Source organism: Leishmania braziliensis, chromosome 35, assembly GCF_000002845.2.
Source record: "Leishmania braziliensis MHOM/BR/75/M2904 complete genome, chromosome 35".
NCBI lineage: Eukaryota > Euglenozoa > Kinetoplastea > Trypanosomatida > Trypanosomatidae > Leishmania > Leishmania braziliensis.
The window spans coordinates 808,902-823,565 of record NC_009326.2 but is presented as its reverse complement, the minus strand read 5'-3'; the positions used below and the strand labels follow the sequence as shown (position 1 = coordinate 823,565).

The window sequence follows — 14,664 nt, the reverse complement described above, 5'->3', positions numbered from 1 at the left end:
CGCACGTGTCTAGCGGATCTTCCACACCGCGGCGACGCCGCACGCCGAGCGGAGACCACGCTGCAACAAGGTCCTCCAGAGGACTTTCGGTACCCTGGCCCAGGCTAGCAGCTCCATCCAGGGGGGTTCCTGTAACATCGACAAAAAAATCCTCTTGATTGCCATCTGCCGGCAGAGCATCCTTTCGCTGCCGCTGTAGCGCGTCTGCCTTGAACCGCATCTTATTCCACCACAAGGATCCCGTCGGCCCGTAGAGAGATTGATACAGCGGGGCTGCGCGGTAGTGAGCCGCCAGTTGGGCGGGTTGAAGAGCGTACTCAGATGTAAACCAGCGACGGCGTACACTAGGGAAAGGGAAAAAGACATCAGCATGGCCGCAGCGCAGTGTCTCATGTACCTCGACAGCGCGACGCAGATGGCACGCGTAGTTGTCATCGGTGGTTAATCCTCTGGCAGCGGTGATGGCACTCAGCTGCAGTGTTTCTCGCGCATCCTGGTGTGTACTATTGATGTAATCGCTCGTATCTGTCGCCGCCCACTCCGGCGCAGCGACCTCCGCCTCTGCGACGTGGCCGAGGATGGCAACGACTCCGTGCGGGCGCAGAGTGCGGTGCGCGAGGGATAAGTGCCACGGGGCGTCGAAAAGCATCTCACGGGCAAACACGTTACTGGCCAGCACAATAAGGTCCAGAGAGCTCGGAGCAACGTGCTCGAGCGGGGAATACAGGGAAGGCATCCGAGCTGTAGAGGCGCTCGTAAGATAGTCCCCACCACTGCTACACGGCACGGATGACACAGCCGCCGTCGACATCGATGGTTCTACACCGAGCGGGTGGCCTGCGGAGGTGCTGCCCGGCGGCGACAGCCGAGTTTGGGCAGCGTTCGCAGTGATTGCCCTGCCTGCCTTGTACTTGCGTGGAATCAGGGTGCCGATGTGAGCACCGGGAATGTGTGGTCGACAGCGGTCCCAGATGCACCGAACCTGCGCCTTTGATGCCGTGGACGGGCAAATTACGAGGCAGTCGTTGTGAAAGGGAACGGAGTCCGCGAGTACGGAAAGCCACGCGTCGAGCGGCTCCGCAAAAAGGCCTTGTGGACCTCGTGATGAGCCCTGTAGAGCATGTCCGAATGGTGACAGGAGGTTTTGTTTCGAAAATGCAGCTACTGTGTCAGCACCGTTGGCCTTCGAGTGTCGACAGCCTCGTGGTGAAGCTGATGATCGTTGCTGCCGCACGCCTGTGAACGTGCAGAAACTACGCTGCAGAGGGCCTGCACAGCCCAGCTGAGTCGGTCGCCGCCTACATGGGTGTGCCGATAAAGTGCACAAGGGCATGGGACGGAGTTAGAGCTTTGGCAAAGAAAAGAGAGTGCAGACGTGAAGAGGAAGCGACCCTGTTCTCCTCTGTGTCCTCGAAAAGTCCTTTTCTTTTTTTTTTTGCTCTCGTGTTGCAGTGTCTCTCACGAAGAGTAGGAGCCCACCAGAGAGGAAAAACAAGACCAGAGTGAAAACAAATGCAGAGGTGAAGAGCTGGTATAGCGCATACGAAGGAAATCACATGAAGATAGCCACTGAGCTGCGTTTCTTTTTCTGTGGCTTTTGTGTGTGAGAAAACAACGACAGAGACGCTGTTTCAGAGGCGTTGCCCCTCCCCTAACCTCCTTTTCCTTCGTAAGCACACAGGCAAAACCAAAAACAAGGCCTGGCCAGCGAAGGCCACCGCCATCGATACCTCCTCTCCACTTCTCTCCGAATATGTGAAGCTCTTGTCTGCATCGAGGTGCCTCTCTCAGACAGCGTGGACGCCACAGCATACACAGCACCGATTCAGCTTCACGTGTTCGGCAGTAATCTTTTTTTGGTCGCCTTCCTTCGCCTTTGGATTGTGGAAGGGGTGAGCCAACAGAGAGGAAAGAAGACAATGTGGCCGTTACGCACTGACGCACAAAGAGGCACAGCCAGCGGCAAGAAGAGAGGTGCAGAAGCAAAAGCGCACAGAGAAGTGCGTTGGTGGGGAGGGTAATAGACACGTTAGGGGCTGAGCTCAGTAGTCCCCTGTTGTGGAGCAGACGTCATTGTCTCTCTCTCTAGTGTACTCCAACTTCCTTTTCTTTTCAGCACCCCTTCCCTACACTTCACGTACGCGGGCGCTCGTTCAAGAGGAGTACACCGCACATACACACACGCACACACACACGTGGTACGCCGGTGCTACAGTGAGCCCTTACAACCCCGAAAAGAGGTATTGTGTGAGGGAGAGAAATACACAGAGGAGCGGGGGAGGTGAAACGCGTCGGAGATACGAGGCAGAAACACACACACGCAGAAGAGGTGTTTTTACCTTTCGAGGGCACCCACGCAACGCCACATTTGTGTCTCCTTGGCTTGTCCTTGCCTATGGCCCTTGCCATCCTCCGCGACCACATTCGAAGCAATCCACCCCATCGGCGATCACTGCGGTTACGGGTAGGGTGCGAGGAAGCTGATCTCCGGAACCGCCTGCTGCGGGGACTTTTGCCAGCTGCTGTGCGCGTGCAGCCCATCGTTCATTTCGTTGCGTCGGATGGTCTCGCGCCAGATGCCCGTGCGGAAGTATTTGGTGTGCTGCGAGAAGCGCCACTGAGTTCCGCTGCGCGGGTTGTACCCTACGAACTCGGTCATCTTCGGGCCGCGCTGCAGCTCGTCGATAAACATATAGCGCATGTGCGTCCACGGTCGTGGCACCAGTGGCGACTCTGCCAAGCCACACTTCATGCCGTAGCGCTTAAGCGTGTCCTGCACCGGCTCCATCGCCTCTGTCAGGCTTGGGTGCGGCAGCTTCGAGTAGAGCAGACCACCCGGGCGGAGCTCAGCGTACAGGGAGCACTGCTCTATAGCATCCATGCCGATGCGAAGGTCCAATTCACCGTTTGACTGAGTGAGTCCCCACTCGCCTGAGTGCACAAAGAGAGGGTTTAAAACGACAGGGATGCTCTGCCCAGTTATGTAGAGTACCACTGGGCCCGCCCGGATTGCGTTGACGTGAGCATCGCTCTCCTCCGGCTTGGCAGCTGCAAGAGACGAAGACGACAACGCAGGAGTGCGGCTCACACGATCGCCGTAGTTCGGCTTTGCATACACCGCCTCTTCTATGTGGTAGCCGGTAAGAAGACGCGTCGATGGGCACCTAAGCTGCTCCAACCAATGCAGTGGCACCACCGTGGTGGGAAGCAGGGGGTCGACTAAGGCATCCTCTACGCGAATCGAGCGACGATGGTTGCGGGACATTATCTTGTAGTCAACATACATGCTCCCGCACTTCATGCGGAAGCAAAAGACGCGGCAAGTTCGCAGCATTGCTACAATGAAAAGTGGAGAGACTCACCGTGCGTGCAGGCTAAATGGGTATGAGTGGCTTTGTATTTCGGCACGTATGATCAAGTCATCTCAATCTGCAGCAAAGAAGGAAAGATGAGCGTTGCGGCTTCTCTGAGATTCCTATCAACTGCGGGGTGAGAGGGACTTAGCCTACGCCCCCGGTGAACACAAACCGGAGCCCCTTTAGTGAAACAAATCGACTCACCTAAAAGGGAAGCAAAAAAGACAATAAGTGCTTTGAACGTCGCACACACGCACGCAGAAAACATATCCACGACGTGAAAGCAAATGCGCGCACAGCTCCATAAAAGAGAGAGGTGCACAGAGAAAGAGAGCGGGTGAGAATGACAGACGCATTGGGGGAGAATCAGGACTGGAACAGTGGCGGCTACGACTCACGGTGCCAGGGAAGCAGGTGGGAAGAACAGGCTGTCGGAAGCAACAAGAACAACAAAGGCGGTAATTTGTAGGGGTAGAGGACAAAGTCCAGTCAGGCTGACACACCACACGGTAGAAGAAACCCATTGTCAGTGAAACTCCCTTTCTTCCAAGGCGCCTGCTTGTCTCTAGCTCTTGACCTCTTCGAGGGTCGAGCACAGGGAAAGGGAGACAAAGAGTCCGTGCATGCCTGCATGCATCCTAGAATCCGTTGACCTTTCCACGCGCGAGAGAGAAATGGGGAGGAAGAGAGAGAGTCGTCCATAAAAGAGAGTGAGAAGTCGAGTCATCCCTTTCTCTCTATCATTGGCGCCACCTCATGGAATGGGAAACGCGCTGTAAAGCGTGTCAGATGTGCGGATTGTTTTTTCTAGACATCGCGAACAGCGAAGAGAAGACGTTAAAACAAAGTGAGTGAGAGAGAGAGAGAGAGAGAACAGTGCGAAAAGTGAAAGGGAGTAAAGGGAAAAGATAGGAAATCACCGGAAAAGGTAAAACAGGTAAAGAGAAAGAGTTACTTCACAAGGAGGGAGTGGCGGACAGCGAAGGAGTAAGGCGGGTGTACGCGGGAAGAGAAGCCGAGAGAGGCATGACGGAAAAGAGAGGAGGAGAGGAGCCTGAAGCACGACAAGGCACGCCAAAAATGTGGAGGAGGACGAGGACTAGGGCAGAGAAGGTGAGTTGTACACACGGCGTCCAAAGAAGGCTACCACGACAACGCTTATAGCATGTACGTGGCGCAATCCCAACACTTATTACCCACTCACCTCGAGAGCCCCTCTCCAACTACACGTTTGCCCCTCCTTCCCTCTTCCTAATTCCCACTCCCTCCCCGCGCGCCCCACTGCACAGCAGCGCCGCATGTCTTCCCTCTTCACCTCCTTGACTATCTTTCTGTTTCTATGACATCAAGAGACTTGGCTGTGCCCCTTACTTGCCCGGGTACTGCGCAGCCTTCTGCTGCTCAAGCAGCTCAGCGAACTTGTGCTTGAAGTGCTCCGAGTGCTCGTGCATCTTCTTGTTGAACTTCTCCGTGTGCTCCTTGATCATGCGCTCGAACTTTTCGTAGTGCTCCTTCATCTCGGGCGACAGCGTCGACTCATCCGGCTTGTCCGCAAAGAACTTGGCGTTCTGCTCCTGCATCTTCTTGTTGAACTCCTCATCCAGGCGGTCCAGCTTCGCCGCAAACTCCTCGTACGTGGTGGCCATGGTTTAGAAGGAAGTGTGTAAAAGGGGGAGAGGGGGGAGAGTCCTGAGATGGATTGGTTTGGGTTGAATGTGGTGAGGGAAGGAAATTGAGGGAGAGACAGCACAAAACTACCTAGATGCGCACCTTCTCGTGATGCGGTGGGCGTGGAAAAGGAAGTTTTTTGAGCAGAGAGCAAGACATGAAGTGGTTGTGTGGTTGTGAGGGTTGCACATTTACCCGCACATTGCAAGCACAGGCACGTGCACAGACGTTCGTAGTGGCAAGTGGTTGGGCAAATACGAGTCAAGGTGGCCGCAACACACAGGGGAAGCGAAGAATAAGAAGAGGGAGTAAGCAGAGAGGCGCACACATAAAAGTCGAAAGATCCCAGCAACTGAAGAGTGCGACATACGAGGTGGGAGAAAGCACACCAAGAACAAGTAGTACATGAGCGAAAGGGGTATTGCCCGTCGACTGGCCGGGGGACGAAAAAGGGGGTCTCCTGTTACAACGCTGAGGATGCCCTTCCGTACGCCTGCTCCCATTCGACACCTCACACCCGTGCGGAGATAAGACAGGGTGAGAAAGATGAAAAGCGAGCCACGGCAAACGAGAAGAAGAGCTGAACTGACGAGGACAGGGAGAAAAAAAGGCGCTGCTTTGCAGTGATTCTGGCGCGGAAGAAAAAAGTGCGGGGATCTTTTTCGCTTCTTCGCTTCGCCTGGCTCGCACAAAAAATGCTCCCTCCCCTCGCGTGACCGTATGAGCTAGCAGCATCCTTGGCTCCATCACGAGAGGGAGAAAGAGAGACCCACCCACCTCACACGCACCGCCGCACGTTGACTATCCTGTTCCGGTGCCACCTTCGCCCCCTCCTCGACGTGCAGCCAAGCAGCTCGCTGAAGCGGTCTACTGGTGAACTGTTTCACTTGCTCCGTTAGCGTTCATTGCATTTCGTTTTTACTGCCGATTGGTCTGCAAAAGTACATGGTGGCGAGTGTTCACCGCGTCATTGTGCTTGCGCTGCTCCGCACCGTCTCTCGTCCGGCACACAACGGTACACCAGAACATCATGTGCAGGGCGCAGGTACACTGGCAAAGAAGGCACAAAAACCAGCAATTCTCTCTTTCTCTGAGTTTTTTCTCCGTTTTATTTCCGAGGCAGAAAATTTTCGTTGTCCTTCAGCTCCTACATACGTGCATTGATTATGGTGATGATGATGATGTATGGGCGTGTGCGTGTACGCGTGTGTAGCCTGGTGAGACCCATTTGACTGTATGGAAAGGCCATATTCCACAGCAAGCGCGTACGTACCTAAACACAGCCACGCACAGAGCAACGTGCATTCGTATAAGACCTCACTAGCCCTGTCTTTCACCTCCGCTCTCTAGCCCTGACCGCTGCACAAGCCAGCAATTAATTCGGAAGCAAGGGAAAGGTTGATGCAAAGGCAAATAAACGAAAAAAGTGAAACGGAGCCACGGTGATAAGGCACCCATCTCTGTGTATCAAACAAGCATACGACTCTACCATGCAGCGCGAGGAGAAAGAGGAAATGAAAGAGAAAAAAATGTAAAAAAAAAACATACGACAGGTTGATAGACGTCTTTATACATGGCACCGACCCTCGCCCTAAGGAAACTTTTTCTTCTAATCTTACTTGCCCGGGTACTGCGCAGCCTTCTGCTGCTCAAGCAGCTCAGCGAACTTGTGCTTGAAGTGCTCCGAGTGCTCGTGCATCTTCTTGTTGAACTTCTCCGTGTGCTCCTTGATCATGCGCTCGAACTTTTCGTAGTGCTCCTTCATCTCGGGCGACAGCGTCGACTCATCCGGCTTGTCCGCAAAGAACTTGGCGTTCTGCTCCTGCATCTTCTTGTTGAACTCCTCATCCAGGCGGTCCAGCTTCGCCGCAAACTCCTCGTACGTGGTGGCCATGGTTTAGAAGGGAGTGTGTAAAAGGGGGAGAGGGGGGAGAGTCCTGAGATGGATTGGTTTGGGTTGAATGTGGCGAGCGGAGAAAGAGACTGGCAGCGTTGTGCTTGTGTGCGTGCGTTTATTGAGTTCAGTAGTCGTCCAGAGAAGTGCGAAAAGAGGATAGTTGGGACAGCAAGCAGCACAAGAAAAGCCCACAAAGAAAAGCATGAACCGAGAGAGAGAAAAAGGAGAAGGTTGTAGTCAGACATGTGGAACTGCCCTTCTTCTTTGAAGATCGGCATTGCTCACCTTCTATGCCCACATGAAGCGGTGACAGCCGGGGGGGTCATGGTAGAGGGGGGTGCGGGGACTTGAGGTGGTCTCACCTCCCAAGGGGTTTGGCTGTGCGCTACTCGAAAAAGAAAGAAAATAAGCACATGCCGACGTGCCTTCTGATGAGGACACGTCCGCACGCTTCGATGTGGTGCCCATTTCGTTTGCTTCTTTTGCACTTCGGCAAGAGTCTTTTCTTGGCGGTGTTTGTTCTGCTGATCGTTTCTCAGATGGATGCATTGGTGGGAGGGGGTGGATGAGGGCAATATGGTCGACGAGAGAAACAGGCGAAAAAAAAAAACGTGAGATGAAGAAAAAAAAAAGAACACAATCAACGAGGACATAAATAAATAAAGAGAGGTGTAGGAAATAAGGAGGGAAGCGAGAAGTAAAAGAAAGGCACACCTACACACTCCCAATATGAGAGACAGAGAGAGAGCATGAAAGAGGATGTGCGATACGGAGCGTAGCTCAGTATCGCTAGAACAACGGCAGCCAACTGCGACCTGTGTGGAGGGGGATATGAAGAAAGAAGGCAACCACGGTACGCGTGGCGGTAGTCGTGTTCGTAGTGCTTACCCTTGAAGACTTGCTGAGATGACTTCATAAAAACGAAGCCGGGGAGTCGGGGGTAGTACTAGAGAGAGAGAGAGACAAAAAAAGGGGTGATTCACGCTGGGTTCAACAAGTCTACAGACACACACACATACACATATATATATATATATATATACGTGTTTGCATATATATGTATATATGTGTGTACAGGTAGAAAAAGGAAGGCGGTGATATTGTGTTTTAACCTGCCGAAGGTGCACCTCACTGTATGGTTCTCTCTTTTTTTCCCTCAAGCAATTGTTCGCCCGACTGCTTGCCTCGACTTTGCGTTATTTCCTTATCCACCCCCTCCTCCCTTTCCCCACAGCACCCGCCTTCTCTGAGATGCCTTACCGGCATGGTCCACATATTTGGTAAGGAAAGGTTTGGATGGTAAGACCAAGAGAAAAAGAGAGTGAGACAAGGGAGGAGTGTACAGTGGAGTCCAAGGAGATACAGAAGACGTGCAGCAAAGATATACATGAGCTGGGAAGAAGACGAGAGAGAAAGAAAAGCGGATCAACACGGAACAGCAACCACACCCCTGAAAAGGTACCTGGACCGGAGGACCAATGCGACGAGAAGCGAAATGCGAGTAGGGGATATCGGGAATCAACTAGGGCAGGGACTCACGATATTGCGAAAAAAAAAAAAAGAGAGCGTGTATAGAGATAGAGGAAAATCTGTGCACCCACGCAACGTTCCACAATAGACACCGCACCCCACACATGTTGTCAGCAAAGAGTCACTTCAAGTTGCGCTTGAATGCCTTAAACAAGACTAAGGCAGAGGGCATCCCTTCGCTTCTCAGACTTCCCACTCACTCAACCTCGCTACACCTTTCCTGTCGCCAATATTGCCAGTGTATAGATCCGTTCATCTTGTGCGTAAAGAAATGTATACGGTAAAAGGTGAACAGAGTGGAGCGGAAGTGAACACAGATGGCAATCGAGTGCAAATGAAGGTTAGCAGACACGAGTGCGCGGCATTCACAACCGCACCGCTTGCCTCGCTGCACGTTCCCCGAGCCCTACACACTTGCATGAAGAGAAGAGGACACCATAAGGAAAAGAGGCACAAACCAAAACAGCAGAAGCACCTCCAGCATTGCACTCTCCTACATCAGTGCCCAGTTGACATGACTCCAGCTCCGCCGCGACCACACACGCGTACGCCTGAAGACACAAGGATAGAGGCTGCTTCAATGGGAAACTTGAGAGAAAGAAGGACGGTGGGTGCACACTCCTTCCTGCACTCATCATCCCCCCCCCCTTAGCCGTTATCCAGCTCCTTCTGCTGAGTTGCGTCACCAACGCATCAACATTCAGGCAGACACATACCCACACACGTACAGTTCGTGGGCACAGAAGCTACATGTATGGTAACCGCCTCATCATACGCCCACGGAGGCAAGCAGGCGCATTGTTGTGCTTCTCACCTCTATGGCGCCTATATAACCACCCCGACTCATCGATGTGTCACTGCCTCCTTCGTAATTGACTTCCATGCCCCCTCATCTGCTTAGCCTATCTTCGCAGCCGCCTGCCCCCCGTGCCCCCAAAAGCACATATGCACATCCACAAGCACTGACATATGTGCGAGTCTTGCTGATCACCAGCATGGTGCGAGTCGTTTCACCGTTTCTAATCTTACTTGCCCGGGTACTGCGCAGCCTTCTGCTGCTCAAGCAGCTCAGCGAACTTGTGCTTGAAGTGCTCCGAGTGCTCGTGCATCTTCTTGTTGAACTTCTCCGTGTGCTCCTTGATCATGCGCTCGAACTTTTCGTAGTGCTCCTTCATCTCGGGCGACAGCGTCGACTCATCCGGCTTGTCCGCAAAGAACTTGGCGTTCTGCTCCTGCATCTTCTTGTTGAACTCCTCATCCAGGCGGTCCAGCTTCGCCGCAAACTCCTCGTACGTGGTGGCCATGGTTTAGAAGGGAGTGTGTAAAAGGGGGAGAGGGGTGACGATGCGGGTACCTCGAGCGAGAAGTCGAAGACCAATAGAAGAACGAAAAAGAGAAAAAGGCAGAAGATGGGTGGAGTTGCGTTGCTAGCGTTGGTTCAAAGATCTTTTTGGTTGGATGCACGGACAGACGAGGTAAGGGAACAAGCGAGAGGGGTTATGTTGGGGAATGGCCAGTGAAGACACCATCAGGGGCATTGGTACACGTGGGCAGCGCCAGTGTGCATGGGCGAGTGTGCGCGTGTACGGGGGGAGGAACAGCGAAAAAAAAAAAAGGAGCAGAGAGGAAAGTGACACAATACGATTATAATGAAAGCGACGAGGCATCAACGCGGAGCACCTGCAACTGACAGTGAAGAGAGCGCGTAAGTCCACAGCATCACACAACATATTGGCATCACTGAAAAGAAGAGGGCAGTTTGTGCTGGGCAGTGCGACTGAGAGGTCTATTCGACCCCCCCTCCCCCCGACGTGCGCTGTAAGAGAGCGGGAGAGGAAAGGAATTCATCGTTCACTCCGCTAAGGTTGTGCTTTCATGGCGTGCGAACACCAAACAAAAAGAAAGAGGGAGGTCGAGTTCTCACACAGGCACAGGGTGTGCTTGCGGAGACCCTGGAGTTAGACTCATGTACGGTGCTTCGCACGACTCTCGCTGAATTACCCTGATACACTTACACACACACACACACACACACAAAACAAAAAGAAAAAAAAAACGGGGAAAGCGCGCACGTGTGTGCGGCTGTATGCGCCCGATCCATGGGACACTATTCCTCTACCCTCCGATGCCCCTCCCCTCCCCAGGAAGATGGAGTCAGTCATTCCTTGGTGCTTCTCCATCCTCTGTTGTTGGGTGGATATTGTGTGGACTTTCCTTGTTATCACCGACTTAGGGAAGAATAGAATACCATAAAAAAAAAAAAGAGGACCAGAAAGAAGCAAACAACAACAACAACGAAAAGCGCACCTCCGACTCAGTAAAAAGAGAAGAGGCACGCGGGCCTACACGGACACACAGCCGACAGAGAGCGGTGCAGAAAGAGCCTGAGAGGCACAATAGGGGGAGAGAAGGGGAAGTAGGGAGACAAAATGAAATACAGCACAGCACAAAGCACAAGAAAGACAAACAAGCTATCCTACACGTGTGTGAACGCAAACGCACCCACACAAATGTTGCCCCCCTCCGCACACACACAGCAACAGAGAGGAGACTCGTGCAAGTAAGGTGCACGCAAACAAGTTGAAGCAAACATCTCAAACGCATGCGGGTGGAGTTCCATTTGCGTGATGAGAGGCCCACGTCTGCTTGGCTTTTGATTTCCCCGAACACGCTTTTCCCACCAGTCGTCACTTTCGCCAGCCCCTGTGGTACACCGGCCTCTCCACAGCCTCGTTCGCTGCCGCTGCTGCGCGTGGAGGAGGTCGGAAGCCACACACCTAGCTGTTGAGCATTCGCATCATCCTCGGAATTCCCCCCTCTCCCTCTTCAGCTTAAAGTCGTTGGTGCCTCATCATCTGCTCTCCTCGACCTCGCTCCACCTCCATACAAACAAGGACAGCAACTTCCATTTTTTTAGCGCTCTCTTTTGTCCTCCTTTGAGCCCACGACATGCGCACGCCCAAACACACACACACACAAAATGCGAGAGAGAGAGAAAGAGAGAGAAAGCACAAGGAGAAAACGCAGAGTGGCATTTCGTCAAAGAAAAATTTCGGTGAGGGAAGCAGAGAGACAGTGACAAACATGGAGAGCGAGAGAAACGGGGAGAGTCCAAAAAAAAAAAAAAGATAAAGGTTGATTTATTTATAAGGGAACTCCAAGACTTTTTTTTAAGAGACCACTGCTGGACTCTTCCTTTTTTGCCTCCCTCCCGATGTGTCTATGCCACACCCTATCTCCCTTTCTCTCTCACATCACTCTCCTAACTTCATTGCCGATAGCGATGCCTGTGTTTCCTCCCAGTGCTTCCTTTTCTTGCCTTTCTCTGACCCTACTCAGCGCCGTCAGAGGTCTGCCTCTGGTCCTCCCTTACCCAATGTTTTTCCTTATTCCCTCTCCCTCTCTTAAAAAGAGGTAGAGACCCAGCACAACATCTCTGCTGCAACCAAAGACAACAAAAGAAAGAAGTGAAGAATGAAATGGTATACCTGCCTCTTTTTTTCTCGTCTGCTGCGGTGTTCTTTGTCGTTCAGCAAGCCTGAGCTGTGCCTTCGCGAGGGAGAAGTGGCTCTCTGAGTCGCGGACGCGCACGCACACACACACACAAAGACGCAGACACGTAGGCAGCGGCACTCCCTTTACCTGACCACCCCACTACAAGAAAAAATGGCATAATATTCCTTTCAAATTTCTTGTTGCCTTCGGAGGTAAAAATATTCTCAGCGACAGCGACTCATCTGTTGCTCGTACATTTGGAGGGTCTCTCCCCTGTTAGACGCGCACAACCACACACAGAGTTCCCCCGCTTTCTTTCCAACCTCCTCTCCTCTTTCATCTGCGTTCCGTTGGGGGAGGAGAACTAGTCTTTCAGCTTCTCTGAATATTGCCGCTTGTCTCTCTCCTTCTTTACCCCTTATTATCATGCAGTCTGTCCCCGCTGCCATACTGTCTTGATATCGGCACCACCATCGCTGCCGTCATCTCGGAAGAAATGTTCGCCGCCGTTGCTGAGAACCGCCTCGTCTTTGCCGTCCGTCTAATATGGTACCAACTTCGTGGACTACTGGAAAGAGAGTTCCGTATAGGCCCGCTTGCATCCCCTCCGCTTCGCGTTTTGCATGCCGTTGTGGCTCCCCGCAGCAAGTGAGCCAAATGCAAAAAAAAAAAAACTGAAGAAAAATAGTCGCGATAAAGTGTGAGGGGCGTGCAGAGGAAGTGCATCCTGTAACGCGTTTGTTCGCGCCCCCGCTTTGACTCCCCGATGTGGTGCAAATTACTTCCATTCTGCGAGCAACGATGTGCAAAAACACATGCACACGGCAGACAGGCGAAGAAAGACAGAAGAGACACGAAAGTGGGGCATACTGGGGGGAGAGAAGTGGGGGGTAGGGGGGACTGCACGCGGTTGTAAGCAGAGGGTACACAGATGTACAATGCGCGCAGAAAGCCCACCCCCACCCACCCACACGACTGCTCAATGCCCAACACATACGATGATAACAGAGAGACATTCGACTCCTAAAAGATGAAGAGGAGGCAAGGGAGGGAGAGAAAAAAAAAAGGTATCAAAGAGGGAGAGCTGCGAGTAAAGAAAAAAAAAAAAACGAAAGAAACAGAAAACTATAAGAGAGAAAAACAGAGAGAGAACCGAAATGAACCAAAAAAAAAATGAGGAAAGTGCAACACAAGAAAGGGAAGAGGGAGGGAAAGGAATGAAGAAAAACGCGCACGACACTCAGTGCACATTTTTGTTTCTTTGCTTTTCTTTGAGCAGCTGTGGGTCTGGGTGTGTGTGTGTGTGTGTGTGTATGCTGACAGGTATGTCTGAGCGTTGCTTGTCGCAAACCTCCTCTCTCTCTCTCTCTCCCTCTCCTCTCCCATTGCATTCTCGTTGTTTTTTTTTCTTCTGTTTTGTTTTTTGTATGTTGCGTGTCTCTGTGGGGTGCATAAATGTGCATTGCACGTAGCGTGGCGGTTGCACGATCAAGAGTGAAAAGGAAAGAACATCAACGGGATAGAGGTTCAGAGAGAGGTGCAAAATGGGGAAGTCAAAATATGACACAATACACAGGGAAGAAAAAAAAAAAACAAAGGAAAAACAGAAGGAAATTACTGATGATGAGAGAGAAAGAGGGTACGATAGTGCATGTTTGGTTGGTTTGGGTGTCTGTGACGACAACAATAACAAGACAGATGAAAGAAGCGCTGCCGGCTGACACACGCATACACGAACACACGCGCACACATACACACACGCACACACACACACACACACGTTAGATGAGATAAAGACAAAAAAGCGTCACGCGAGATAGAGAGAAGCGGCAGGGACACAAGGGAGAAAGGGGGACAAGGGCAGTTCGCGGTAGTGCACTCACATACAAGTAGAGTCAAGAGCTCGGTGGCTGCAGTGCCGCTTTCAAAGGTCGCACTGCGCAGGCTGATGAATAACAATGAATGCACACGCGCAGCTCAGAGTTGGAGTAGCGAAAAAAAAAGAGCGACAGGAAGAACCGGAGTCCTCATGTCTTCCACCACCGTCTTCGACCCAAACCCTAAAGGGCTGAGGAGAGCAAAAAGGAAAGCCTGAAAGGGAGAAAGGCCTGACACACGAGAGTCCTGCTCATACGCCCACATGCACACCCAGAGAGGGGTACAGAGAAGTGGTCGGAGACAGAGTGGGTAAAGGGAATAAACAGACTTTGAAAGAGGAGGCTAAGGCCGAGAGACACAGAGAGGAGAACCGCAGGAAAAAAAAGAAGCGCAAGTGCCCTTCACTACTACCAACTACAAAGACAAGAAAAGTACAGATTACAAGACCCTCAAAAGCCCAGCCAGTCTCGTTTCTTGATTCCCTTTTTGCTTCTCTTTTTTCTTTTTCTTACTGACAAGCACGCAAACGTACACAGACAGGCAGACAAACAAAAACCACAATCCAAAGAGAACAAAGATGAAAAAAAAAATGAGGCGGAGACGACACATACAGGCACGCACACAAACAGCAGACACACGAGCATGTATGTGCACACGAGCGCAGGAACGAAGACAAGCATGTACACCACAACGCCCACTTTGACTACAAGAAAACAAAGTACCGGAAAAAAAAGTACAAACGGGAAGAAAAAGGGAGCGATTCGACGCTGCAGAAGAGAAGAGCGCATACACGCGCACACACGCGCGCGACTAGTAGATCGATGGGCCGAGACGGAGAGA

At 52.1% G+C, this 14,664-nt stretch overlaps 5 protein-coding genes across 5 annotated transcripts; all 5 read right to left on the bottom strand.

Annotated features, from left to right (window-relative positions):
- Positions 1 to 9: 9 nt before the first annotated feature.
- LBRM_34_2180 (conserved hypothetical protein) lies at positions 10 to 1,333 on the bottom strand (the record flags this gene model as incomplete). The annotated part of the gene is made up of 1 exon (XM_001568277.2): positions 10 to 1,333. A coding segment is annotated over one exon (1,324 nt), but the record flags the coding sequence as incomplete, so codon positions are not given.
- Positions 1,334 to 2,458: 1,125 nt separating this feature from the next.
- Positions 2,459 to 3,334, bottom strand: LBRM_34_2170 (conserved hypothetical protein; the record flags this gene model as incomplete). The annotated part of the gene is made up of 1 exon (XM_001568276.1): positions 2,459 to 3,334. One exon carries the CDS (start codon positions 3,332 to 3,334, stop codon positions 2,459 to 2,461), a length of 876 nt encoding a protein of 291 aa, XP_001568326.1.
- Positions 3,335 to 4,723: 1,389 nt separating this feature from the next.
- LBRM_34_2160 (kinetoplastid membrane protein-11) lies at positions 4,724 to 5,002 on the bottom strand (the record flags this gene model as incomplete). The annotated part of the gene is made up of 1 exon (XM_001568275.1): positions 4,724 to 5,002. The coding sequence occupies one exon, from the start codon at positions 5,000 to 5,002 to the stop codon at positions 4,724 to 4,726; it is 279 nt and encodes a 92-aa protein (XP_001568325.1).
- A 1,637-nt stretch (positions 5,003 to 6,639) lies between these two features.
- Positions 6,640 to 6,918, bottom strand: LBRM_34_2150 (kinetoplastid membrane protein-11; the record flags this gene model as incomplete). The annotated part of the gene is made up of 1 exon (XM_001568274.1): positions 6,640 to 6,918. The coding sequence occupies one exon, from the start codon at positions 6,916 to 6,918 to the stop codon at positions 6,640 to 6,642; it is 279 nt and encodes a 92-aa protein (XP_001568324.1).
- A 2,558-nt stretch (positions 6,919 to 9,476) lies between these two features.
- Positions 9,477 to 9,755, bottom strand: LBRM_34_2140 (kinetoplastid membrane protein-11; the record flags this gene model as incomplete). The annotated part of the gene is made up of 1 exon (XM_001568273.1): positions 9,477 to 9,755. The coding sequence occupies one exon, from the start codon at positions 9,753 to 9,755 to the stop codon at positions 9,477 to 9,479; it is 279 nt and encodes a 92-aa protein (XP_001568323.1).
- Positions 9,756 to 14,664: the final 4,909 nt, after the last annotated feature.